The 25,453-nt window shown below is 43.0% G+C and overlaps 1 protein-coding gene across 1 annotated transcript in view; it reads left to right on the forward strand.

The window, feature by feature from the left end:
• PLEKHA8 (pleckstrin homology domain containing A8) overlaps positions 1-25,453 on the forward strand; it is a 60,606-nt gene that overhangs the window by 1,862 nt on the left and 33,291 nt on the right. The window contains exons 2-4 of the mRNA XM_073630178.1: positions 12,170-12,286; positions 14,248-14,403; positions 23,664-23,788. Of these exons, the coding sequence (XP_073486279.1) occupies positions 12,170-12,286; positions 14,248-14,403; positions 23,664-23,788 (398 nt within the window). The remainder of the gene's footprint in view (positions 1-12,169; positions 12,287-14,247; positions 14,404-23,663; positions 23,789-25,453) is intronic.

Here is a 25,453-nt window from a genome sequence, read left to right on the forward strand (position 1 = left end):
TACATTACACCATGCCTAAATTTTTGTGAAAGCAGCCGATCAGACCGATCTGTGTCTGATTGACTGCATGGGAGGCTAGAGGAGAGATTTGGGATCTAATAGACCCGAGATCTCTCCATAAAGAGGACCCGTTGAAGCACATGCTGTCACAAAAGATGTTCATCCCTTGTGATAGCAATAAAGTTAATCCAAGAAAAAAAAAGTGTAAAAAAATAAAAATAAAATAATGTAAAGCACCCCGTCCCACCGTGCTTATGTGCAAATGCGAACGCATACTTTACTTCCGCACGCATATGTAAACATTGATCGCACCACTCATGCGAGGGATTTTCGCAAACATTAGAGTTAGAGCAATAATTCTAGAACCAGATCTCCTGTGCAACTCTAAACTGGTAACCTGTAAAGGTGTTTAAAGCGTCTCCTATGGAGAATTTTGAGCACTGTAGTTTTCCGCCATTCCACGGGTAGACACAATTTTAAAGCAGGATATGTTAGGTATCTATCTACTCGGGGTAACATCACCTTTCATACAAAAACATTGGGCTAACTTTAGTGTTTAGTTTTTTTTCTTATAAATTTTTCCTAACAAATTGCGTTTGAAAAAACCGCTGCGCAAATACTGTCTGACATTAAAAAATTGCAACACCCACCAGTTTATTGTATGGGGGCTCTGCTAAAAAAAAAAAAAAAAATGTGTAATCTTTGGGGGGTAGAGAGAGAAAAATATCACCGCTCTGAAAGAGGTCTGTGAGGAACAAACATTTTCTTCATGCTGGAAATAACAGGTGCAGGCAATGCTGGTAATTGAGAGGTAAACGAGAAATCCTGGACAGCCGCACTCAAAAGTAATCTTCGATCTTTATTTAAGTATAATCATAAAAATACATGCTACAGCATCACAAAGCAGGAAAGTTGACGCGTTTCACACTGTAGTCAGTGCTTAATATTAAGCACTGACTACAGTGTGAAATGCGTCAGGTTTCCTGCTTTGTGATGCTGTGGCATGTATTTTTATGATTATACTTAAAGATTGAAGATTACTTTTGAGTGCGGCTGTCCAGGATTTCTCGTTTACCTTTTAATGTTTGGGGGTACTAAGTAATTTTCTAGCAAAAAAAAAATGTTAGATTATATGTAGGAGTGAAGTGTCAGAAGTGGCCCGGATTGAAAGTGGTTAATGCAGGCAGAAAATATCCGCAGACAATGTAGCATGGGATGACATTTTAAATTTTTTTATAGTGTTATAACACACCATACCCCCACCCATCTCTCATGGTTTCAGTAGTGGGTGGAATTACATTTCAGACATTTTCTTTGTGCTCATTGTTCACCTGTATACACAAGTTTTGGAAGATCAGACCAAAGAGACTTTGCCCTGACATTGCAATTCATACACCTCGCCCCACAGCATTCAGGCCCCTGACTTTTCAAATTTACACTTACAAACTTTTATTTGAGTTTTCTAAACTTTTTTTAAACGTATTTTCTCCCCGCTGACTATTTATGGAATAAGTAGGCAGACAGGTTTTACCCAGGTGTGGGAGGGTTGGCCCAACTTTCATATTTCCTTTGGATCCTGCTATTATAAATTGCTCGCCTAGTTCTTCTTGTGTTTTTTTTAGGACAAGTCCAACAGGAACTGAAACTGAGCTGTCAAGTCTGACCGCTTGTCACTCCTAAGTGTTTATAAGGCCATCTATTGATGGCACTGGAAGCACTTTATACCTTTACAAGGTGCACTGTATGTATATGTGAGAGCTTTTACACCGATCAGCCACAACTTTATGACCACTGACAGGTAGGGTCGGTTCACACTGGGGCGACTTGGGATCCGACTTGTACGCCCTCAAGTCGCCCCAAGTCGCTTTGCATTTAGATTATCATGGTAGGCAATGGGAGCGTCTTAATTGACACTACTGAAGTCGCTCCGACTTCAGAAAAAGTTCCTGTACTACTTCTATCCGACTTGTAGGCGACTTGTACCCATTCAACTCAATGTAAGTCGCCTGCAAGTCGGATCTCTCAAGCGACTTTGCAGAGAAAACCCCTCCCTCCCCCCTCCCTCCCAGAGAGGTGATTGGCCACAGGCGAAGTCGCCTGTCATGGAGGCGACTTCAAGTCGCCTCGTAATTTGCTGAAGTCGCGCTGAAGTCGCGCTAAAGTCGCGCTGAAGCCGCGTTGAAGTCGCGGTACAAAGTCGCGCTAAAGTCGTGTTGCCCATGTGTGAACCGACCCGTAAAGTGAATAACATTGATTCTTTTGTTACAATGACATCTGAAAGTCAGTGGGATATTAGGCAACAAGTAAATATGTTGTCTCTGAAGTTGAAAGCCGAAAAAATGGGCACCGCAGTTTGTTTCGTATGGGGCTCTGTAGCTGCAGACCGGTCAGGGTACGCATGCTGACCCGTGTGCACCTACAATGGTCACGTGAGCGTCAGAATTGGACCGCAGAGCAGTGGATGAAGGTGGCCTGATGAATCAAGTTTTTTCTTTTACATCATGTGGATGGCCGGGTGCATATGGGGAAGAGATGATACCAGGATGCAGTATGAGAAGAAGCAAGCAATACACGGGGTGCCGTGAAGGGGCCTTGCAGCTTACGCGTGCGTTTGCAAATGAGTGCTAAGTAAACCCCTGTCTTTAGCGCAGACTGTTGGACAGGTTCATGCGGTTGGTCAGCACACTGGTTAGTGAGTTGAGCTGGGGATGTTCTCTGGTTTTGTCTTCCAGTATGAGAAGAAGGCAAGCTGACGAAAGCAGTGTGGTGCTTTGGACAATCTTCTTCTGGGAACTCTTGGGTCCTGCCTTTCATGTGAATATTACTTGATACGTTCCACCTACCTAAACATTGTTGTTGACCAAATACACCCCTTCACAGTATTCTCTGATGGCAGTAATAAAAGATGGTACCCGACACTCACTTGCCTTTACAGTTCATTATACATTCATGAGTCGGCAAGGGAATGAAGTGTCAAGACTTAAAAATAATCCCGCAGCTCCTTAACAGATCAGTGGGAGATCCAGCTAATAGCATGCAAAGGAAACAAAGTAGCAGGGCACAGGCATTAAAAACTTGTAACACTTTATTTGTAGACAATAGTATCACTTACAGGGAGGTAGACTGTAATAGGTTCACCGTGCAGAGAGATGATATGTCAACATGGCAAGATGGAACAAAAGGATCGATATAATCAGTATGTCCAGGACTAGACACAAGACCCTCCAGATGATGGTGATATCAGCGGCGTCTGCTGCTGCTCTCTGTGCACATCCATACAGTACAACTCAGCCCGAGGTGCAAGAGGGGGTGGGTTTCCTTTGCATGTTCCCTGATGGCAGTGGCCTCTTTCAGCAGGATAATGCCCCCCCTAGCCACACTGCAAAAATGGTTCAAGAACAGTTTGAAGAGCACAACAATGAGTTTGAGGTGCTTACCTGGCTTCCAAATTTTCCAGATCTCAATCTAATTGAGCATTTCTAAGATGTGCTAAAAAACTTCTGATCCATGGAGGCCCCACCTCACATCATACAGGACTTAAGAGGGTATCAAACTGGTGGCCCTCCAGCTGTTGTGGAAATACAAGTCCCATCATGCCTCTCCCTGGGGGAGTCATGCTTGTAACTGTCAGCCTTGCAATGCCTCATGGGATTTGTAGTCCCGCAACAGCTGGAGGGCCGCTAGTTTGACACCTGTGAAAGAATCTGCTGCTGGCAGCTTGGTGCCAGATAGCACAGCATACCTTTAGAGGTCCAGTGGAGTCCATATCTCAACGGGTCAGGGCTGTTTTGACAGCAAAAGGAGGAACTACTTAACCATTTACGACCGCTCCAAAGCAGATTTACTGCTACAGGGTGGGCGCTCTGTGCAGAATCACCTGTATATATGTATGTGTGGATAGATAGATCTATCTATCTATCTATCTATCTATCTATCTATCTATCTATCTATCTATCTATCTATCTATCTATCTATCTATCTATCCATATATATCTATATCTGTGATTTTACACAGCGGAAGCAGATCACCGGGACCCGATGTCCGCCGGGATCTGTCGATCATTTGGTACTCTGAGAGAATGACAGTCTGCCTATGTAAACAAGGCAGACTGTCAATATGTGAGTACAGAAGACATGGATCACGTGTTCCTGTGAAGCAGGAATACTGATCCATGTCTTCAAGTACTAAAAGCACCTCCTTCGCAGTTAATAAGCACTCCCTAGGCACACATTTAACCCTTCGATCCCTTGATTTTAACCCCTTATTTTAACGCCTTCCCTGCCAGTGTCAGTACAGTGAACAAAAAAATACAAATATCCCATAGTTTAAAAATAAAAACTGCAGAGGTGATCAAATACCCCCCCCGATCCGATCCAGCGATGTGCACAAGCTCAGCGGCTTCAGCCGTTGTCACTCTCCTCATTGGACAGATTGATAACAGCAGAAGTCATTGGCTCCTGCTGCCATCGAAAAGTTGTGACGCGGGGGGCAGGGCCGAGTCCCGCTTTGTGTGTGTCAATGGACGCAACAGCGGAACTCGAGAGTAAGCCCGCACGGGTGCCCCCCATGAAAAGCAGATTTCCATGTTGGCACCCAATCAGGAGGGGCTTGGAGCGCTGATGGAGCACCCCAGAAGAGGATCGGGGCTGCTCTGTGCAAAACCATTGCACAGAGCAGGTAAGTTTGGGCATGTTTGTTATTTTTATTTTTTTTTAAAAAGTGAGTGTTTACAATCACTGTAATATTAGGTAGGTGGTCATAAAGTTAAGGCTGATCAGTGTATATAGAATATATGGAACTATAACCTGTTTGCTTTTCTACGGTTATAAAGATTAGAATGAATGTACTTTATTTGAACTTTAAGACATGGTCACATGGGGCTCAGTACAATGAAGGCAATGAACAGACCATGCCCAGCCCTGCCAATCTATGCCTGTCATCATACACAGTCTGGGACTTTCCACCTGCAGAACCTGGGACAGTCACCCAAATCTGTGTTTTTCTATTCTGGACTAAGCCTGTATAATCAATAAACAGAAGCATTTTGGGAACCACATAAAACATAATTTCATCCATTTATGCCTGTATTTGCTCTGAATGCAGTATTAGGTCTTGCATATTGGGCACCAGTTCACAAAAAGGATATGGGGGAACTGTAGAAAGTGCAGAGAAGAGCAACCAAACTGGGGAGGAGCTCCGCTATGGGTCAAAATTAGAGGGACTGAATTTATTCTCTCGAGAAGAGGAAATTAAGGGGGGATATGATAAGCAAATACATAAGTGGTCCATATAGAGAACTTGGTGTTGTTATTCACTTTAACCACTTGCTTACTGGGCACTTAAACCCCCTTCTGTCCAGACCAATTTTCAGCTATTAGCGCTGTCGCACTTTGAATGACAATTGTGTGGTCATACAACACTGTACTCAAATGAAATCATTTATCATTTTTTCCCCACAAATAGAGTTTTCTTTTGGTGGTATTTGATCACCTCTGCGGTTTTTAGTTTTTGTTAAAAAAATTGAAATAACCGAATTAAAAAAAAAAAAAAAAAAAATTATATTTTTTTTATATTTTGTTATAAAATTTTGCAAACAGGTAATTTTTCTCCTTCATTGATGTACGCTGATAAGGCGGCACTGATGGGCACCTATAAGTGGCAGTGATGGGCACTGATGGGTGGCAGTGATGGGCACGGATTGCTTACACTGATGGCAGCACTGCTAGGTGGCACTGATTGGCACCACTGGTGGGCATTGATAGGTGGCACTTGTGGGCATTGATAGGTGGCACTGCTGGGCACTGTGGGCACTGGCAGGTGGCACTGGCTGGCACAGATGAGGCATATGTGCCTCCTTCCTCTTCGGGACCGATGTCCCTTTAACATAAGCCGGTGATCGGCTTTTTTTTCTCCTCACGCTGACAGCGTGAGGAGAAAAAAAAACGATTACCGAGCTTTTGTTTACATCATGTGATCAGCTGTCATTGGCTGACAGCTGATCACATGGTAAGGGGATGGGATCGGCCCCTTACTCGGATCTGTGATCATCCGAGTCTGCGTGACTCAGTGATCACAGCGCGCGGTGCCCATGCACAGGGGAGGACATCCCATGATGGCCTCCCGGAAATTGAGTTCCGTGCTGTGGCCATCATTCGGCTATGACCCGGACCTCAAGTGGTTAAGGTCATCACAGAGGACAAGGGGGCACTATTTACATCTGGAGGAAAGGAGATTTAATCTCCAAATGCGGAAAGATTTCTTCACAGTCAGAGCTGTGAAAATTTGGAATAGACTTCCTCCAGAGCTGGTTCTGGCCAGCTCAGTAGATTACTTTAAGAAAGGTCTGGAATCTTTCCTAAATGTACAGAATATAACTGGGTACTAAAATTTATAGGTAAAATTTTTTCCTTGCTGGAGCAAATTGGATCATGCTTTGCTGGGATTGTGTGTATATGGGATTGTATGACCTTTTTTCCCCTTTTTTATTGGTTGAACTAGATGGATTTTCATCTTTTTTCAATCAGACTAATTATGTATATAAATAAGAAACCTGTACTAGTCTGTGATTGTATAGTTGTTGGTATTCTAGCTAAACGACTTAATAGTCTCTGGTGGCCTCATAGTTTGGTCTTCTACTGGGAATTGGAGAATTTGTAAACAAGTAAACAATTAGGTCCGGTGTTCTGACGAGAAGTGTCCTCCTATCAGATAGTGTCTGCCCCGTACTGGAGGAGAAGGAGATGCTGAAAGTGTCCGAAGTTGATCAGCTGACCATCAGCTGTACACGGCGCTTGGGCACTTATTAGTGATGGCTGTGTAAGAGGGCCCCTCGCGGGCTCGCTTCGCTCGCCACGCTTCTGGCACGACCTCGCTGCGCTCGGCATCTATTTATTCGTACTCTATGTCCACTTGGATAGTAGGGAATGAACCTGGACACAGGGTAAGAATAAAAGCGCAGGCGCCGTGTACAGCTGACGATCATCTGTTGAACTTCGGAGACTTTCGGCTCTCGTTTGTCCTCTGTAGTGCAGGGCGGACACTATCGCATGGGGGACAGTATTCGACAAGACACCGGCAGTGACACAACAAGGTGAGGGACGTGTTGGCAGCAGGTGAGTGGATGCCCGCTAACAGGCACTGCAATGATGGATCTGAAATGACAGGTGCTCGTTAAATGTAAGGACTCATTCTTGCTGGTAGTTAGAATCTTTAATATTTGCAAACAAAATGAAGGTTTCCTATTTAGAATAATAAGCTGTCAGGTTAGTAAAACAGCGATATCAGAACTGATTCAATCCATACAGTTTGTAGTGTACATAGATTTGCAAAACAATAGGATAAAGGAATATTCCTGAACTTTGTTTTATCTCATGATTACTGTGAAATTATGTGAATGCATCAATGCAGTGCATGTTATCTCAGCTGGCAGAGCTTGGATTCATTGAATGAGTTTACCAAAAAATTAAATATTGCAGAAAATACAGCCTCATGCTACATAACTAAGCTCCATTTCATGCTAAATAAACTAAATTATTAATATATATTAAATAGAAAACTATCTTTAGATAGATTTTTACTCCAAAAGCATTTTTATTAAAATGAAATTTAATAAAAATCAAAACAATCTGATTTCAGATCAAAAAATCCCAACTCTGGGAATTATTTAAAAAAAAAAACTACTGGGGCCCTTCAAACTGCAAGGGTTAAATGCTTGTTAACGGGATGGGGAATAAAGTGTAATACTGTAATTACTCCTCGCTCTCAATCAATCTCTCGCAATCAATCTCTCTCTCAATCAATCAATCTCTCAATCAATCTCTCTTTCTCCTAAAAAAAAAATTACATGTGAGAATCGTGAGAGAATTGTGATCTTTTTATTCTAAGCAAAAAAATTGTGATTCTTATTTTGGCCAGAATCATGCAGCTCTACTAGACACCTGCATCCTGTGTACACAGCTGTGCAGGGTTGTTCTGAGAGTAGCTCAGTTGCTGCCATTTGGAGTTTCGAGCCCTGTCAGCAGAGCTGGGTGTTCCTGCCAGAGGCTGCATTCCTTGCCCAAGGACTGGGAAAGTTGGGACAGCTACATGGGTCTGAGAGGCCGAGAAAGCTGAGGTGGCTAGTGGGTCCAGAGAGCTGGTGGGATTTGGGAAGTCTCTACAGGGAGTGAGCTCAAAGGACTGGAGTGTGCCGGTAAGGCAAGATGCTGCAGCCAAGGCTGAGAGAGCCTGAATAGCCAGTAGTCTGGGAGACCAAAGAGAGCAGCAGTGTTGCTGAAAAGAGTCAGGTGGCTCAGTATTTTCAGTTGATCATTTTACTGTGAGATGCCCCATGTGTGGGATATCGTTGTTAAGACTGTACATTTTGTTTTAATAAAAGTGGGCTACCAGGATCTTAGACCACAAGTTCAGATTGATATGTCTCACTAAAATGCATCTGCCACTCTCCCCAGATCACAGTGCTGATCACCCCCACTTACAGTGCGTTTTGGGGGAAAAAACTTCTTGCATTGCCCTGACCACATGGATAGTACAGAGTCACACCCCCACTGATGATTACTCAATATTGCATCAATTTATGATATCTTTTTCATTCACAAGCATTGGCAAGTCTTCAGAAAGGTGAATGCACTCTGACTATGTCATCCAGGAGTGTGACTCATCACGTGGCTAAATTGAAGTTGTATAGCCATTGGAACATTCATCACACCATCTCCTCCTTGTTTCATGATAAGCAATGACTGTATAAGTAACTTATAAAATATGTTGCCAAAGTTTGCACAGGTAACAGAAGTAAGAAAATAAGGCAGAGAAATATCAGTTTTTGGCAGACTGACCCTTTGGCCTCATTCACATGGGCACTGAGGCCTACAATCTGTAAATGGGCCGTGTGGTTATGCGCCTTAAGCCGCCAAGTGCTGCGTGTGTGTATAGGGCCACAGTGGATGCATGGGGCTGCTCACCTGCATGCCTGTCAAACTGGGACAAGCAGCTGTGTCTGCGCAGCTACTACGGCCCCACTTACATGGACAACCTGAAATTAGCACATAAACACGCTGCCTATTCATGGCCTGTGTATGTGGTTTACCACAAGCTTCTTGACTGCTAAAGAGCATAGACTCATTGATGACAGACAAAAAAACAATTCCTTTCCCCTCCAAAAAGACACGGAAGCTGATTAAAGCGGAGTTCCACACAAAAATGGAACTTCCGCTTTTCGGAACGCACCCCCCCCCCCTCCGGTGTCATATTTGGCACCTTTCAGGGGGGAGAGGGGTGCAGATACCTGTCTAAGACAGGTATTTGCATCCACTTCTGGCATAGACTCCCACGGGAGTCTATGCCTCTTCCTGTCCCTCCGCGCTGTCTCCTGGGAAACACACAGGTCCCAGGAGATAGCGGGGACCAGTTACGATGCGCAGCGCAACTCGCGCATGCGCAGTAGGGAACCGGGAAGTGAAGCCGCAACGCTTCACTTCCTGATCCCCTCACCCAGGATGGCGGCGGCAGATGCCGAGAATCGAGCGGGTTATCGGCGTCGGCTGCCGACTTCGCTGGACCCTGGGACAGGTAAGTGGCCATTTATTAAAAGTCAGCAGCTGCAGTATTTGTAGCTGCTGGCTTTTAATATTTTTTTTTTAGGTGGATTTAGGTGGACTCCCTCTTTAAGTTGGAAATAGGGCAAGGCCACAGCTTTATTGAACTTTTCAAAAGTACAACTTTCCAAATGTACCAAACAACAATGCCAGTCACAGTAGACCATGAGCACCCATAAAACATAAACTCACATAGTCTAATGCCACGTACACACGAGCGGACTTTACGGAAGACTTTGTCCGGCGGACCGGAGTCCGTCGGACAATTTGATCGTGTGTGGGCTCCAGCGGACTTTCTTTCCCCAAAAGTTTGACGGACCTAGAAATGAAACATGTTTCAAATCTTTCCGACGGACTCGAGTCCGGTCGAAAAGTCCGCTTGTCTGTATGCTAGTCCAACGGACAAAAACCGAGCTAGGGCAGCTATTGGCTACTGGCTATGAACTTACTTGTTTTAGTCAGGTCGTACGTCATCACGTACGAATCCGTCGGTTGATCGTGTGTAGGCAAGTCCGTTCATTTGGAAAGTCCGTCGAAAAGTCTGCTGGACCAAGTCTGCCGTAACGTCCGCTCATGTGTACCCGGCATAATGCCGGGTACACACGAGTGGACTTTACGGCAGACTTGGTCCTGCGGACCGGAATCCGTCTGACAATTCGATCGTGTGTGGGCTCCAGTGGACTTTTTTTTTCCCAAAAGTTCGACGGACCTAGAAATGAAACATGTTTCAAATCTTTCGCTAGGGCAGCTATTGGCTACTGGCTATGAACTTCCTTGTTTTAGTCCGGTCGTACGTTATCGCGTACGAATCCGTCGGACTTTGGTTGATCGTGTGTAGGCAAGTCCATTCATCAGGAGAGTCCGTTGGAAAGTCCGTCAAAGTCCGCCGGATCAAGTCTGCCATAAAGTCCGCTTGTGTGTATGCGGCATAAGAGGCCTGTCCTTACTGTCAGTGCCAGACAGGCATTAGACTGACCCCATAATTGAACTTGAGGGCAAAGCCCACAAAGCAACATCAATTGCTGGCAAGGTCAAAACTGCCAATAAAGCTGTGAAAAAACATCACAACAGGCGGGAGGGTGGACAACTCTTGTGACAACTAAATCTCCTCAGAGCAGTTGGATGTGACTCAGCGTAGCCTTTTCCTTTGCCGTTTTTAGAGTTCAGGCTCCTCACAGTCACCTCAGGTCTTTGTAGCTAATCCTAAGGGAGCTACAGTACCTAACTTGCCTTTTAGGTTCACACCCACAGTGATGCCATGCTTCCAGCAGTCAAGGCTCCCTTTCCCTAAAGGTGGTTCAAGGGACCTTCAATAGTGATCCAATGCACAAGCGTGGCCACAGCAGAGAAGATTTTTGGCAAGGGATGTAAACATTGTGGCAGGCCATGGAATGGAGATAAGTATGCATCTGAGAAGGTGGCACTTTTTGGTCAGGGACGCAGGAGCAAAGAATCTTAAAAGGCCTCTCCACTACAAACCGGCAAAGCTTGAAGTTATTTACCCATCACTCTACTCTGAATGTTGGTGCTGCACCTACTCACCTGATGGCTTTTATTTTATTTTTTTTCAAAGTCCATTATTTCAACAGTTCTGGACTGGGGAGTCCATTTATAAATGAAGTTACTACTTCTCATTATATCTGTTCAGTCTGTTTATTAGGGCTGGTGGATGGGGTGGCCCTCCATAATGGCTCTTAGAACACTGATTGATATACTCCAGTTTTATGCTCACAAGGCCATCATATTAATATGGAAGAAGGAGATGGCACCCTCTTTGGCCCTTTGGAAAGGTCTGGTTAACTTGGCACTATCATTTTATAAAGCCACTTACACAAATAGAGCCTGCCCATCCAAATTTGATAAGATGTGGAATTGCTGCCTACCTATGATTAACACTAATCTCTCAGTATATGAAATTAATGCCATACCTCCTTGGTTTATTACTAAAGAATAACTTAACGTGTCCATACCTGTACATGATGAATATTGGTGATATTGATGTATGTGAAGGGAGGTGAGGATGGCAACAGGTGGTCTGCTTCCAGAACTATTCTCTTTCTATCTTGATATTTGCTGACAATTGAATATTGTGTGTTTTACCTCTGACATGCAACAATATATCTAGTCTAGAAGTATTATAGAAGTCCATTGTATTTCAGTGGTTCTTCTCATCTTAGTGTGAGCTCCTTCCCTACCGCGTGGGCTCATAGAGGGAAATTGTCTGACATTCGGCCCATGTGTATGGCAGCTGGTCTGAGGGAAGACAGCTGTTCAGCAAGCTTCTGTAGAAGGGGCATGACCAGTAAAGGTCTGCCGATCGGCATCTGATCATGGGATTCTGTGCGACTCGAGTCACGTCAGAAGTCGTTCTAGTGTGAACCAGACCTTAAATAAAATGTTTCACCGAAAAATGTTAAGCTAATTTTTTTTTTTTACTACTTAATGTCCCAGATAGTTTCTACTACTTGGCAGGTGTGTTGATGTAGATAAAGAATTCTGACAACACCGGATCTTCAGAGTGAAAGGAATAACTGCAGTATCCATACGTAACATTACATGTTTGTCTTTCATATAGGATGGCAGCCACGTTGGTTTCTATTGTGTGGAGGAATTCTGTCTTATTATGACTCCCGGGAAGATGCATGGAAAGGTTGTAAGGGAAGTATTCAGATGGCCGTCTGTGAAATTCAAGGTAAATACATGTTAGGAAAGCTATCACTTATATTTCTCACGGGGGGTGGGGGCACTTTTTACTGTTAATTTATTTTGTCATAAGATATGCCATTGTTACAACTTGATTATAGTTTTGTTATCTTCAGATAGAAAAGGGGAAATGGGCCACTGAATTGTAATGTATTTAAAACATTAACAACGGTCACATCGGCAGATTAAGGATGTTGTGGAAAACTAAAAAGCACTGGTAGGGCTCATTCACACATCCTGCCTTGACCTACATTTTTCCGCACTTGATCAACGCAGGTCACCTCTATGACATATAGAAAACTATTGTTTTCTCTGTGCCGTGTTCCTACAACAAGGCTGGTGTGATGTGCGGTGCAGAAAAATGCAGACATGATGTATTTTCCCAAAGCGTACTGGATGGCACCGCAGGTCACCACAACACAGGGCACCCCAGTGTTCTGCGAAAGCCTGAATGGACTGTACACTTTGTACACTTCCAATAAAGTTAAAAAAAAAAGAAAAAAAACGCAGGTCATCACTTGTCACCACTGCTACACAGCGGACACCAGCCACACGCTAATACCGATCATTTTAGGATGTGGCTGGTGTGAACGCACCCATACACATTGGTGTTGTGTAAAGTGTATGTCAACCTAAATCCATTTTCTTTCTTTTTTAATTTTTAATCTTTTATTTTTTGTTTTGTTTTGGATAGAGTGTGAAAGATTAGGTTTTCGGCCAGGTTTTAACTCCTGTCCAAGACACCGTTAGAGATTTTCCTTAATTTCTGGCCTTCTGACAACCGTTTTACCAGTCAAGAAGTAAGTCAGTAAGTGTGGGTAGATCTGCAACAGGAACACAGAGAGAAATACAAGTCTGACAGAGCTTTCCTCTACCTATTTTTCAGTTTGTTTTGCTAATTGAGAGTTCCTCTTACTTCTGGTCAGGTTAAATGCTCAGCAGAACAGGAAGTAAGGGTAAAAACCCAGTGGTCACCAGTACAAATAGAGGGGTAAATTTCCCCAGCGGAGACATCGACAGCAAACAACCTGAAAACCATCTCACAGTTTCCTACCCAATCCAAAGCAAATTAGGAATTAAAATGCTTTTACATGCATGGCAGCTTTACAGGTTATGCAGAGAAAAACAATGAAAGCTGTGACATGCTGAGGGCCAATAAATGTTTTCTCTAGCTCACGGCTGGACATGTACAGTATAAAAAAAAGATATGGGTCCTGGTGGTTAGAATCATGATCAAACCATAAAGACCCATTCTCACTTATGTGTTGCGTTAACGTGCGCGGTTTTGCAATGCACAGTACTGCAGCATGCAAGCATTAGTGGTGTCATGTGTTTTGAATGCCACCCCAACACACGAAGGCCACTATCCTGTGTTGTGGTGCACTGCATTTGGATACAAAGGGTCAGGTCTCATTTTCTGTGGACTAGGGAAGCGTTGTCCGACATTTTTTTTGTTTATTTGGCCTTAATGCAACACACAATAATTCTGCTGGATCCACTGGGTGGGTGAGTATCCGAAATGTCTCGAACCAACACCATGGTATTCAGGGGTTTGGGGAAAAAAATGGGGGGGAGGGCTCAGGCATGAGATCTGCTTTAACCTCTTCTCTTCCCATACAAGTCTATAGGAATATAAAAGCAGCTTGATGCAGATCATAAGGAGGTCAGATGCACCATTTAATTAATTCTAAATGATATTTAGAATCACTTCAACCTGATGTCAAATGTAAGTTCATCGTCTAGAGCCCAAAGCCTGGCGACACAGGCCCCTAGAGTCTTTACCAAGAACATTTTTAGTTTTTGTAACATGGTTCCGTAATTATTTTCAATACAGATATTTACTAGGTTTAAAAAAAGTTTATTTACTTTCTCATTAAATATATTCTATTGTAATGGATTATATTTTACGCTATGCCTTTTAAACAGTTTGTTATATTGTTGTGTTGCCAGTTCATCCTACAGATAACATACGGATGGACCTGGCTATTCCGGGAGAACAATACTTCTATCTGAAAGCCAGGACAGCGGCAGAGCGACAGCAGTGGCTGGTGGCGCTGGGATCTGCAAAGGCCTGTATAACTGATATAAGAACCAAGAAAGAGAAGGGTAAGATGGTCAGTTCATGCATCATGGGTAAAATGATATTGATGATAGACATAATAGCTGCAGCAGAGGTGTAGTAGCTTTTTTATGTTGTTTTTTTATTTAAAGTAGACAGCAAGGAAGTACATGTGTCAGTGTACAGATAACAATAGGCTATTTTTAAAGCAGTATACAACTCAAAAGCAAACATTTATTATATTTCAGTTTACCAATTCTTAGATGTAATGGCTGCATTAGTGGTTATTTTTTTTTTTTTGTCTTTCTTCAATTTTAGCTTGGTGATCTAGCCAGTAAGTCTGTTGATTTTCAACAGAACAAGCTGCCGTGCAGATGTAGCAGTTAGGGGGTTGAGACAAACCATTTACCACTGACAGGTGTGCTTACAATGGTCAGCTTTTATTAACCCATTGGAATTAACTGGTTTTCAGCAGTAATTTGCCATAAAATATGATCTGATCTTCATCTAAGTCACAATGGTAGACAGATACAATCCATAGAATTCATAAAGACTGGTGATTTTGCTAAAGTGTCTCTCCTGCATTCTAAAAGGGGTGAAGAATGCACCAAATGCATATACCTGCCTAGAAGTTGTACTTGAATTTAGTGCACTTTTAAAATGCACGAGAGATACTTTTGCAAAAATCTGTCTGAGGCAGTTTTTCTCTCTTTACGCCAAAAGAGAATTAATTAGCTTCACTTTTACATTGGGAGTTATTTACTAAAACTAGAGGGTGCAAAATCTGGTGCAGCTCTTCAGAGAAACCAATCAACTTCCAGGTTTTACTGCCAAAGCTTAAATGAACAAGCTGAAGTCAGAAGCTGATTGGCTACCAAGCACAGCTGCACCAGATTCTGAGTGCTCCAGTTTTAGTAAATCTCCTTACTGTGTCGCATTGAATGTGCCAAATGTAAAAATGGAGCATTCAACGCGACACAGTATAAAAACGCATTTTAGAATTACGTTACCTGAATTTGGTGCATAAGTTGCTGTCAGAACCAAAAGTGTTGGAAATGCTTCATGAATTTGACATTGATATCGTTGTTATGGCAACAGTATCCTCCTTTTCAGCGGGTGGTCCGCTACAAGATAAAAGTGGTCTCTGCGACGGATTCGCCACGAGATCACTTTTATCGGTGGCGGGAGAGGAGCCCCCCCCTCTCGTTGCGATCCGGTGCCCTCCGGCGCTTACTGAGCCTCGGCAGCGGTGGAGGTGATAGCGTCCTCTCACTTGCTGTTCATGGAGACGAGTGAGGGTAAGCTGGCCCCCACCCATCTCCGTACAATTGCTTGGCAGAAGCGACGTCAAAACGTCATTTTTTTTTTTATTTATTGCATTTAAGTCAAAATATGAGATCTGAGGTCTTTTTGACCCCAGATCTCATATATAAGAGGTCCTGACATGCTTTTTTCTATTACAAGGGATGTTTACATCCCTTGTAATAGGAATAAAAGTGACATTTTTTTTTTTTTTTTTTAAAACTGTGTAAAAATAAAAGGTAAAATAAATTAAAAAAAAATTTTTAAACGCGCCCCCTCCCGATGAGCTCGCGTGCAGAAGCGAACGCATAAGTGATTAGCGCCCGCATATGAAAACAGTGTTCAAACCACACATGTGAGGTATCGTTGAGATCGCTAGAGTGAGAGCAATAATTCTAGCCCTAGACCTCCTCTGAAACTTAAACATGCAACCTGTAGAATTTTTTTAAACGTCGCCTATGGAGATTTTTAAGGGTAAAAGTTTGTCGCCATTCTACGAGCGGGCGCAATTTTTAAGCGTGACATGTTGGGTATCAATTTACTCAGCGTAACATTATCTTTCACAATATAAAAAAAAAATTGGGCTAACTTACTGTCGCCTTATTTTTTAATTCAAAAAATGTGTATTTTTTCCCAAAAAAGTGCGCTCGTAAGACCGCTGCGCAAATACGGTGTGACATAGTATTGCAACGACCACCATTTTATTCTCTAGGTTGTTAGAAAAAAAATGTATAATGTTTGGGGGTTCTGAGTAATTTTCTAGCAAAAAAAACAGTTTTTAACTTGTAAACAGCACATCTAAAAAAGAGGCCCGGTCTTAAAGTGGTTAACGAAGGATTAACACCAGAAAAGTAGCGCAGCAGCCCTACTGAATTTCCCCCAGTGTGCTTAAGCTGATAACACACAAACAATTCTAATTTCTTTCATCTTCATTGAACACACCTATTAAACATTCACAGTGTTTGAAGAAAAAGTAAGTGAACCCTTGAAGTTAACAGCTGGTCGAACCTTCTTTGACAGCAACATCTTCAAGCAAGCACTTTCAGCAGAGGCGGCTCTAGGCTTTGTGAGGCCTTAGGCTAAACTTAGACATGAGGCCCCACTCACGCCCTTAATGGAAAAAATAATTCCAGCGATAAACAATACCTGTATGTCCCCCCGCAGTGCTGCCGGCTTCTCTCCTCTTCTCTCCCACTGACTGCTGTGGGGGATCTTCAGGAAAAGGGGCTGGTAAATATGTAATTTACCAGCTCCTTCCTTTTTCTAAATGAACACAGTGAGTGATCGTTACTGATCACTCGCTGTGTTCATAACTGTTCCTACTCTGCTTCGGTTTATGTATTAACAGGAGCCTCTGTCTCCTGTTCATTCATCTGCAGTGCAGCTGAGGCTGCAAAGAAAGGACTGCGGAATGTGTTTCCTCAGTCCCTTTCTCGACTCAAAAGTGAGACTTCAGGGGTCAGTTTAGACCCCTGATATCTCACCAAAGAAACCATAAAAACTATCACCAAAAATCGTAAAAATAAAATAAAAATTAAAAAAAAAATAATACAAAAATTGTAAAAAAAAAAAAAAAAAAATCAGATTAAAATTTCTAATAAGACTAAAAAGCCATGCCCAACACTCACTGTATGCCACAGGTCACCATCTCCCTAGTAGAGGCCCCACTGCATTACTTTGCCCATCTTGCTATTATGAAGACACTGTACAATGGTGTGTAGGAGAGGAAAGTGGAGGGTATGACAGTGGGTAGTATGTACATGAGAGGGGTGCGGAGTGTATAGCGGTGGGTAGTATAACATGAAAGGGGTGCGGAGTGTATAGCGGTGGGTAGTATGACATGAGAGTGCTGCGGAGTGTATAGCGGTGGGTAGTATGACATGAGAGGGGTGCGGAGTGTATGGTGGAGGGGGGTAGTATGAGATGAGAGGGGTGCAGCTTGTATGGTGGGGGGTAGTATGACATGAGGGGTGGGGTAGTATGAGATGAGAGGGGTGCGGAGTGTATGGTGGGGGGGGTTAGTATGACATGAGAGGGGTGCAGAGTGTATAGTGGGAGGTAGTATGACATGAGAGGGGTGCAGAGTGTATGGTGGGGGGTAGTATGACATGAGGGGTGGGGAGTGTATGGTGTGGGGTAGTATGAGATGAGAGGGGTGCGGAATGTATGGTGTGGGGTAATATGAGATGAGAGGGGTGCGTAGTGTATGGTGGGGGGGTAGTATGACATGAGAGGGGTGCGGAGTGTATGGTGTGGGGTAGTATGAGATGAGAGGGGTGCGGAGTGTATGGTGTGGGGTAGTATGAGATGAGAGGGGTGCGGAGTGTATGGTGGGGGGTAGAATGAGATGAGAGGGGTGCGGAGTGTATGGTGGGGGGTAGTATGACATGAGAGGGGTGCGGAGTGTATGGTGGGGGGTAGTATGACATGAGGGGTGGGGAGTGTATGGTGTGGGGTAGTATGAGATGAGAGGGGTGCGGAATGTATGGTGTGGGGTAATATGAGATGAGAGGGGTGCGTAGTGTATGGTGGGGGGGTAGTATGACATGAGAGGGGTGCGGAGTGTATGGTGTGGGGTAGTATGAGATGAGAGGGGTGCGGAGTGTATGGTGTGGGGTAGTATGAGATGAGAGGGGTGCGGAGTGTATGGTGTGGGGTAGAATGAGATGAGAGGGGTGCGGAGTGTATGGTGTGGGGTAGTATGACATGAGAGGGGTGCGGAGTGTATGGTGTGGGGGTAGTATGAGATGAGAGGGGTGCGGAGTGTATAGTGGGAGGTAGCATGACATGAGAGGGGTGCGGAGTGTATAGTGGGAGGTAGCATGACATGAGAGGGGTGCGGAGTGTATAGTGGGAGGTAGTATGACATGGGAGGGGTGCGGAGTGTATAGTGGGAGGTAGTATGACATGGGAGGGGTGCGGAGTGTATAGTGGGAGGTAGTATGACATGGGAGGGGTGCGGAGTGTATAGTGGGAGGCAGTATGACATGAGAGGGGTGCGGAGTGTATAGTGGGAGGCAGTATGACATGAGAGGGGTGCGGAGTGTATGGTGGGAGGTAGTATGACATGAGAGGGATGCAGAGTGTATGGTGATGCCAGCAGTTGGCCCATGCGATGCCCATGGTTGTATTGCTGCAAAATAAAAACCTGTGGCTTTGTATATCAAAGAATGATCAGCCTGTCAACTTATTCACAATGTGGGGCAATTTTAAAGCATTTTTACAAGGCACCCCTGAAGAACCTGAAAAATGTTGGTTTAACCTACAGCTCCACCCACCCCCTTCTTCCACTGCCCACACATCCCTGTTGACCTTTGAGGCAGCTCATCATGGCAACAGGCAAACAGGAGTGTGAATGGAATCTGAGGCAGTGAAGCAATGGGTCTGACCCTTCCCTGAAGTGTCAGAGATTTGCCTATTCAGAATGGCGTGACATTAAAGGTCATGAAAGAATTAGAGCGGCTGACCTCTTTCTGAATAACTAGTTGCCTGTATTTTTTGTTCAAACATTCAAAACTCGGAGAGATGGCAGAACCTGTGCTGTGCTACATATTCTGCTTTAGTGACAGACATGACAGTCATGGAATTGGCTTTTTTTTCCCTTAATTTTCCTTTAGGTCAGGTTACCTTTTATGATACTGTATGACTGCTTTTCTATTTCTGAAGATTGTAATTAAATCTGCATTATTTGAGCCAGCAGTCATACTGCTTTTTTTTTGTATATTGACAATGTCACTTTGAAAGGTTTCCTATAGGAGTGGCTGTAACTAAAATATCTTTTAGATAAAGAAGAAATGTAGCAAAGCAAAGAATAGAGGTGACGTGCAGAATACTGCATACTTGTGCTAACAGAGCTACCCACCTTCCTGCGTTAGTGGAAAATTCCCCTCTTGCATTGGTGTTCAGTGTAGGTGGGAGATTGGTTCACCATAGGAACCCCTAGCAACCTCCAGAGGAACCCTGGTTAAGAAATAGCACTCTAGCTTAAAGGGTTAGGGAACCAAAGAAGACCAACCGTGCCTTCTTTTATTGTTTGCGAACATTAAAGACACCACCTGTCTGCCATAGTTCTAGGCTTTGTTCGCTACGACTATGGAAAAATGGGTGTTCTTCCCACCTGTTGGGTGTTCCCATCCTTCAAGTTCCATTCTTCATACAACAAGAAATCATGTTACCTTCCTGCAGGATTTGACCAAGAACGTCTGTCTCTATAGTTGAGCTTAGGGGATCTGTCCTCTCTTCCCTTTTCTGTCCCTTCTCTTAATCTTATTTCCCCCTTTTCACTCACCCCTTCTCCAACCTCCCCCCCTTTTTTTGTCTTTAATACTATTGAGACACAAACATGGGACATGCATGCTGTAGGTAACTTTCTGAATTCTTTATCACTATGCTTGGTTCAGGTCAGTAACTCAGATATCTTAGGAAGCCAAAGCTTCACTATGCCCGCCAGGGAGGAGACGTTCGCAGTGGCAGCCTGCATAATTTGCATAATTCGCATATGACGTGTTTGTCACTTTATCTGTTGCCTTTTTCCCAGACAGCTGGTCCCACAAGTATGAAGTCATAGTTGTCTTTTTTCATATTTCTTCCTCTAACCATTCACCACTGTGAATACCTGGGTGCTTCTCAATGCATCACTGGCTTCTGGTGACACTTAAATTACTTTAGAAAAAATTTACTTTTAACATCCATTGGGCAGTGAAACCACTTTCCTGAGAAAAAAAAACACATTCACTGTTAGAAATTTGTTCGGTCAAGAAATGTTTTTTATCCTACTCCTTAGAATTTTCTCATCCCTGCGGTTGAAAACGAATGTGAATTTGACCCCACTAATGATTGGAAAATTGAATGTTCTTAAAAACGAAAATTCTCAAACTAAATTCTACTAGTGTATGGCCAGTTTTACTTTATAGTGACAGAATGTAAAGGGGAAATCCCACAACAATTTTAGTGGGACTGGCGGTTAGAGGAACTCTCCAAATGGGGAGATATGTAGGATTTCTCCTGACTTTATGGAGATTTCCTCTCACTTCCTAGTATGTCACCAAGATAGGAAGTGAGAAAAAAAATCTCCGCAGGGACAAACACAGCATTAGAAGCAGTGGTGACTGGTGGTTTTGTTTGGGGTGGGGGCAGCAAACAACCACCCCCCTGAGCTGCACCCACCCCCCTGCTGTTTGCCAGTTGGTCTGGCACTTACCCCAACGTGGCAGGCAGCGTGGTGCAGGGGCTCGGCTCCGAGTCCTCTCCTCCATGACAGCTTCCAGCTCCTCCCCTCCACCTCCTAGGCATCCAAAAGGATCGCCTGTTCTTTCAGCCAATCGGGTGATCAGTGTCAAAATTCGTTTCCTGATTGGCCAGGAGGAGGATCAGCGTTACAACAGCGAATATTGATTCGCTGTTGTAACACACCTGGGTGGGCTCGGAGCGCATTCTCTGCGACCTGAGCCCACCCTATATTGAAGCCCATTAGAGCCTCTGGCTCTGATTGGTGCTTCAAAAAAAACAGTCCCTCTGCATTGGAATCCATGCACCGGTGTCCTGAAAGGGCCCGGCCGCATGGATAGTGGAGGCGGCGATGGACAGGGGGTGGTGCACTTAATGGACAGGCTGCCCCTGATTAGAAGACTAACTGGTGATCTAACCCTAACTCTTTTAGCTAAAAGAAAAAAGGGACATTTAATGAATGGTTTTTGTGTCTGCTTTATTGTGTAATTGCATAGTAAAATAAAATGGAGCTCAGTACCATAACTCTGGACTGGGAATGCAAGTTATCTGATTTCCTGAGTATCACAAGAAAGCTGGAAAAATAATTATAACCTAACGTACCCTCTACCCAGTGGGGAGCTATCAGTTCTAAGCCTTAGACAGCACTGTAAAGGACCCATCCTTTACAACGTTCCACATTAAAAACATCACCATTTAACAATACAGGAGCCAGCAGCCATGACATCCAGCTAGATAATTATATTTGGACAGCTTTACTCATAAATCCTTCTGGGAAATAACACGTTATCTCTAAATTGGGGGAATGAGACCAACCACAATAAACAGCCTCACAAAAGTCACTTGGACATATATCACAGGACAAAGAGGAATGAGCAAAAGTGCAGAAGATGCCAAGTAGTTGATGAGAAGTTATTTTCCAATAGAATGGCTTTTCTGGGTACATTAAATTACTTCTAATAAAAAATAAAAATTTCTAGTGAAGTAGCTGCTGACTGCTTCTGGCAACCCATTAAATCTTTGCACTTTTTGGCAGTTCTAGACCAATTCTTTAAAGTGCAGCTTTGTGTGTGAAAGAGAATTTAGCTAGAGATACCGTTCATCAGCACATTTTGCTTCTGCGATGTATATTTATCCCTTTGTCAGTGTTTCCCAGAAATTGTCATCCACTGTTTTTGATTCTGCCAGTGTTAATAAAGTAGTCATCTGTATTTGTGTGCATATCATTCAAATTAAAAATAAACACTTGAACGTTACAGTCATGACCATAAATACTACTTGTGATATGCCTGACATGTCTTCTAGCATGAAAGAAGATTTCTGTCATCACATCTGTTGAAATGCAGATTAGGAATTTAATTCTCTAAATTGGTGACCTGCCACCTGCGATTTAGATATCGTTCAACAGTAGCCCAGTGATAAGAGAGGGGTTGCACAACACAGAATCAGGCGTTTTTACAAAACACATCAAAAAGCACCAAATTCATGAAATAATCGCAACAGTTTTGGTAACAGTTCCAACATGTATGTCCTATTTATTATGTTCTTTTTTGCATCACTTTTACAATGCAAAGCTTTGGCTGTGACCAATTCAAAAACAATTACTTCCAGTTTGCAGGCAGTGAATCTGCAGGTGCAGGCATACCCCACTTTTAAGTACACAATGGATGGGGTTTATTTACTAAGGCTGGAACGTGCAAAATCAGGCTCACTTCTGCATAGAAACCAATGAGCTTCTAACCCAGCTTGTTCAATTAAGCTTTGGTAATAAAACCTGGAAGCTCATTGGTTTCTATGCAGAAGTGAGCCTGATTTTGTACTTTCCAGCTTTAGTAAATAAACCCCATTGTGTACTTAAAAGTGGGGTATGCCTGTACTCTAAGTTGGCATACAGAGACCGATTTGCATTATCGGGGAAAGGGTTATGTTAATTTTCTTTTTTTGTGTGTTTTATATTTCATTCATTGGTTGCTAGGATGCAGTCTGCCTGCATCCTAGCAACCAATGATGCAGGTGCATACTAACTTTGGGTGGAGCCTGAGAGCGGCAACAGGAGCTGCACAGACAGGGGCAAAGAGGAGGCTCTTTGTTGTGGGGGTGGGAGAAGCCTAATGGGAAACTCTGAGAGACTAACTGCCCATCTGGTCCTCCTTGCTTGTGATTAACAACGGAGGGCAGTAGACAGATTCCATAGCTACTATTGATCTGAATAGCGGCATAAAAATATTCTGTGCCATAGCCGCTATTGGTCTGAATAGTGACTATGGAATCGGCCCACTGCTGTCAATCACAAGCAGTGCAGACCTGATGGGGAACTGGTCTCGCAGAGTTCCCCATCAGGCTTCTCCCACCCTACAACAAAGTTCCTTGGCCATAGGAGCCAGTATAGATACTCTGGCCTCCAAGCAGACTCATGTACCTGTTTCTGAGACATAAATTAATCTGTCACAAACGCCAACTGTGGTGCAAAGAGGCCCGACAGAATTATAAAGAGTGTCTATTACGCTCAGTATGAATTTCAGGCACTGACTTTTGCATGTTTCCTGGATAGTATTAGGAGTACACAGAATTTACATAGTTCTGTAATAATACTTTTAGGGGAAAACAATTTCTACCTATTTTATGTGGCTGTATTTTTTAATATTCAGTATAATTATAAGTTTAATAAATGTTATTTTTTTTTTGTTGGAGAATTATAATATGAGCTTTAATATACTATCACGGTTGATTAGCCATTTGTGTATTTTTAGTGGCTAAAATTCTTTTGTTTTTGTTCCAGAGTTTAGTGATAGCACAGAAGCTCTGAAAATAAAGATGTCTGAACTAAGGCTGTATTGTGATATCTTAGTCCAGCAAGTGAACAAAACAAAGGAAACGTCTACTCTTAGCTCCTCGGATTCTCAGGTGTGTGTGTGTGTGTATATGTATGTATATATATGTATATGTATGTATGTATATATATATATATATATATATATATATATATATATATATATATATATATATATATATATATATATATATATATATATATATATATTTAATATAATTCTAGTATAGAGGCACTCACAGTAGCCTCTTTTTATTATTAAAAAAATGCTGCTGTTTTGATCTACCTCCTCTTGCAAGACCCATGAGTAACTCTATACTACTTTTGGATTTGCATGGATCTCTTTGTGGCACCTGGGCATTTACCCTTGGGAATATATATAATATAACTTTGTTTGGCCACCTGCAACTGCTGTCTACTTTCAGTATTATGATCATTGTTGTCTGTCTGGCTTAACACCTGTATCATTTTACACATCTAATGAGCATGAAGTCATACAGAGATTGCTTCATTTTATATCAGTTCACTAATATGAACTGGATTATTTAAATCATTTACACAATGTGACAGGAGGGGAAACTGTTGAGTATACAGACTGGGGGAGAATTAACAGAGTAGTGTAAGCATAATGCTTGAACCACTCTTATAAACATAAAAAAAATTGAACAGATGCTGTTCCTAATAAACAATTGTTATTTAAGAGTGATCAGTTCTCTGCTCTGCTGTGGCTGCGATCAACAGAGAACAGAATAGCAGGAGCTGCATCCCTCCATTTCTCTGCCCATCCCTTGCTCAGCTGAGAGCAGCAGGGAGGAGGAGGTTTGTGAACTCTGCAAGCTCTGCTTGTGTAGTGCGATCACTGCACATGCAGATAGAGGGATGTGAGCTGACTGCTGACAGCTTACATCCCATATGCCAGGTCAGATTAGCAGGGATCTGCGGCAGTTATCTGTATGGGAAAACTGCAACATTCCCTCTGTTAATTAGGTGCTGACCCTGTTTCACTCTGAATTATAAACTGGCTTAGGTAGTGCAGATAGACTTGAAATAGGTCTATCTGCTTAGTTAATGTGGCACGTGCCACTTCCGACAATTTTCTGCGCTATTATAAGGGAGGATTTATGAGTTTTGGGCTTCAAATGGAAATAGAGCCAACCTTTGTCTTCAGTTGCTAGGTTCTTCATAGCACATATTTAGTAGTGCAGTATGCTCTGAATGAAACCTAAAACTAAAATAGGGGGGGGGGGTGTTATCTTCATGGCTGTGGTCAGTCTTAGTGGTCTGTTTTAGGCAGGCCATACATTAAGCAACTTTCTGTAATTATGCAAGAAAATTGCTCAATTCCCACATCAACACAGTCAATGTTGATGGTGGAATCTCTCCCACTGCCCTATTGTATACTGATAGCAGGAGATTTCTCCGCTGTCAGAATGCAATGATCACTGCCGGCAGCTACAGCCACTGGCAGTGATTGAGCAAAGAAAAAAACAAAATGACCGGCTGGTTGTACTGAAGTTAATCGAGCAACTTGCTAAATCCTTCCATTAAATGAGGACATAGGACATCCCAGGCTGGTCTATTTTAAATAAATGCATATTATTGATTTCCTTTTCTGTATAGGTCTTAGGGTCTGGAGAGTTACATTTATAAGAATGAAGGCAGCCCATAGATTCATCTTTGTTTTTGTTTTTTTGTTTTTTTTTTTTGTTCAACCAGTGTGTTGAATGAAAAAAAAATGA

This window comes from Aquarana catesbeiana, linkage group LG05 (genome assembly GCF_042186555.1).
Source record: "Aquarana catesbeiana isolate 2022-GZ linkage group LG05, ASM4218655v1, whole genome shotgun sequence".
In the NCBI taxonomy this organism is placed as follows: Eukaryota; Metazoa; Chordata; class Amphibia; order Anura; family Ranidae; genus Aquarana; species Aquarana catesbeiana.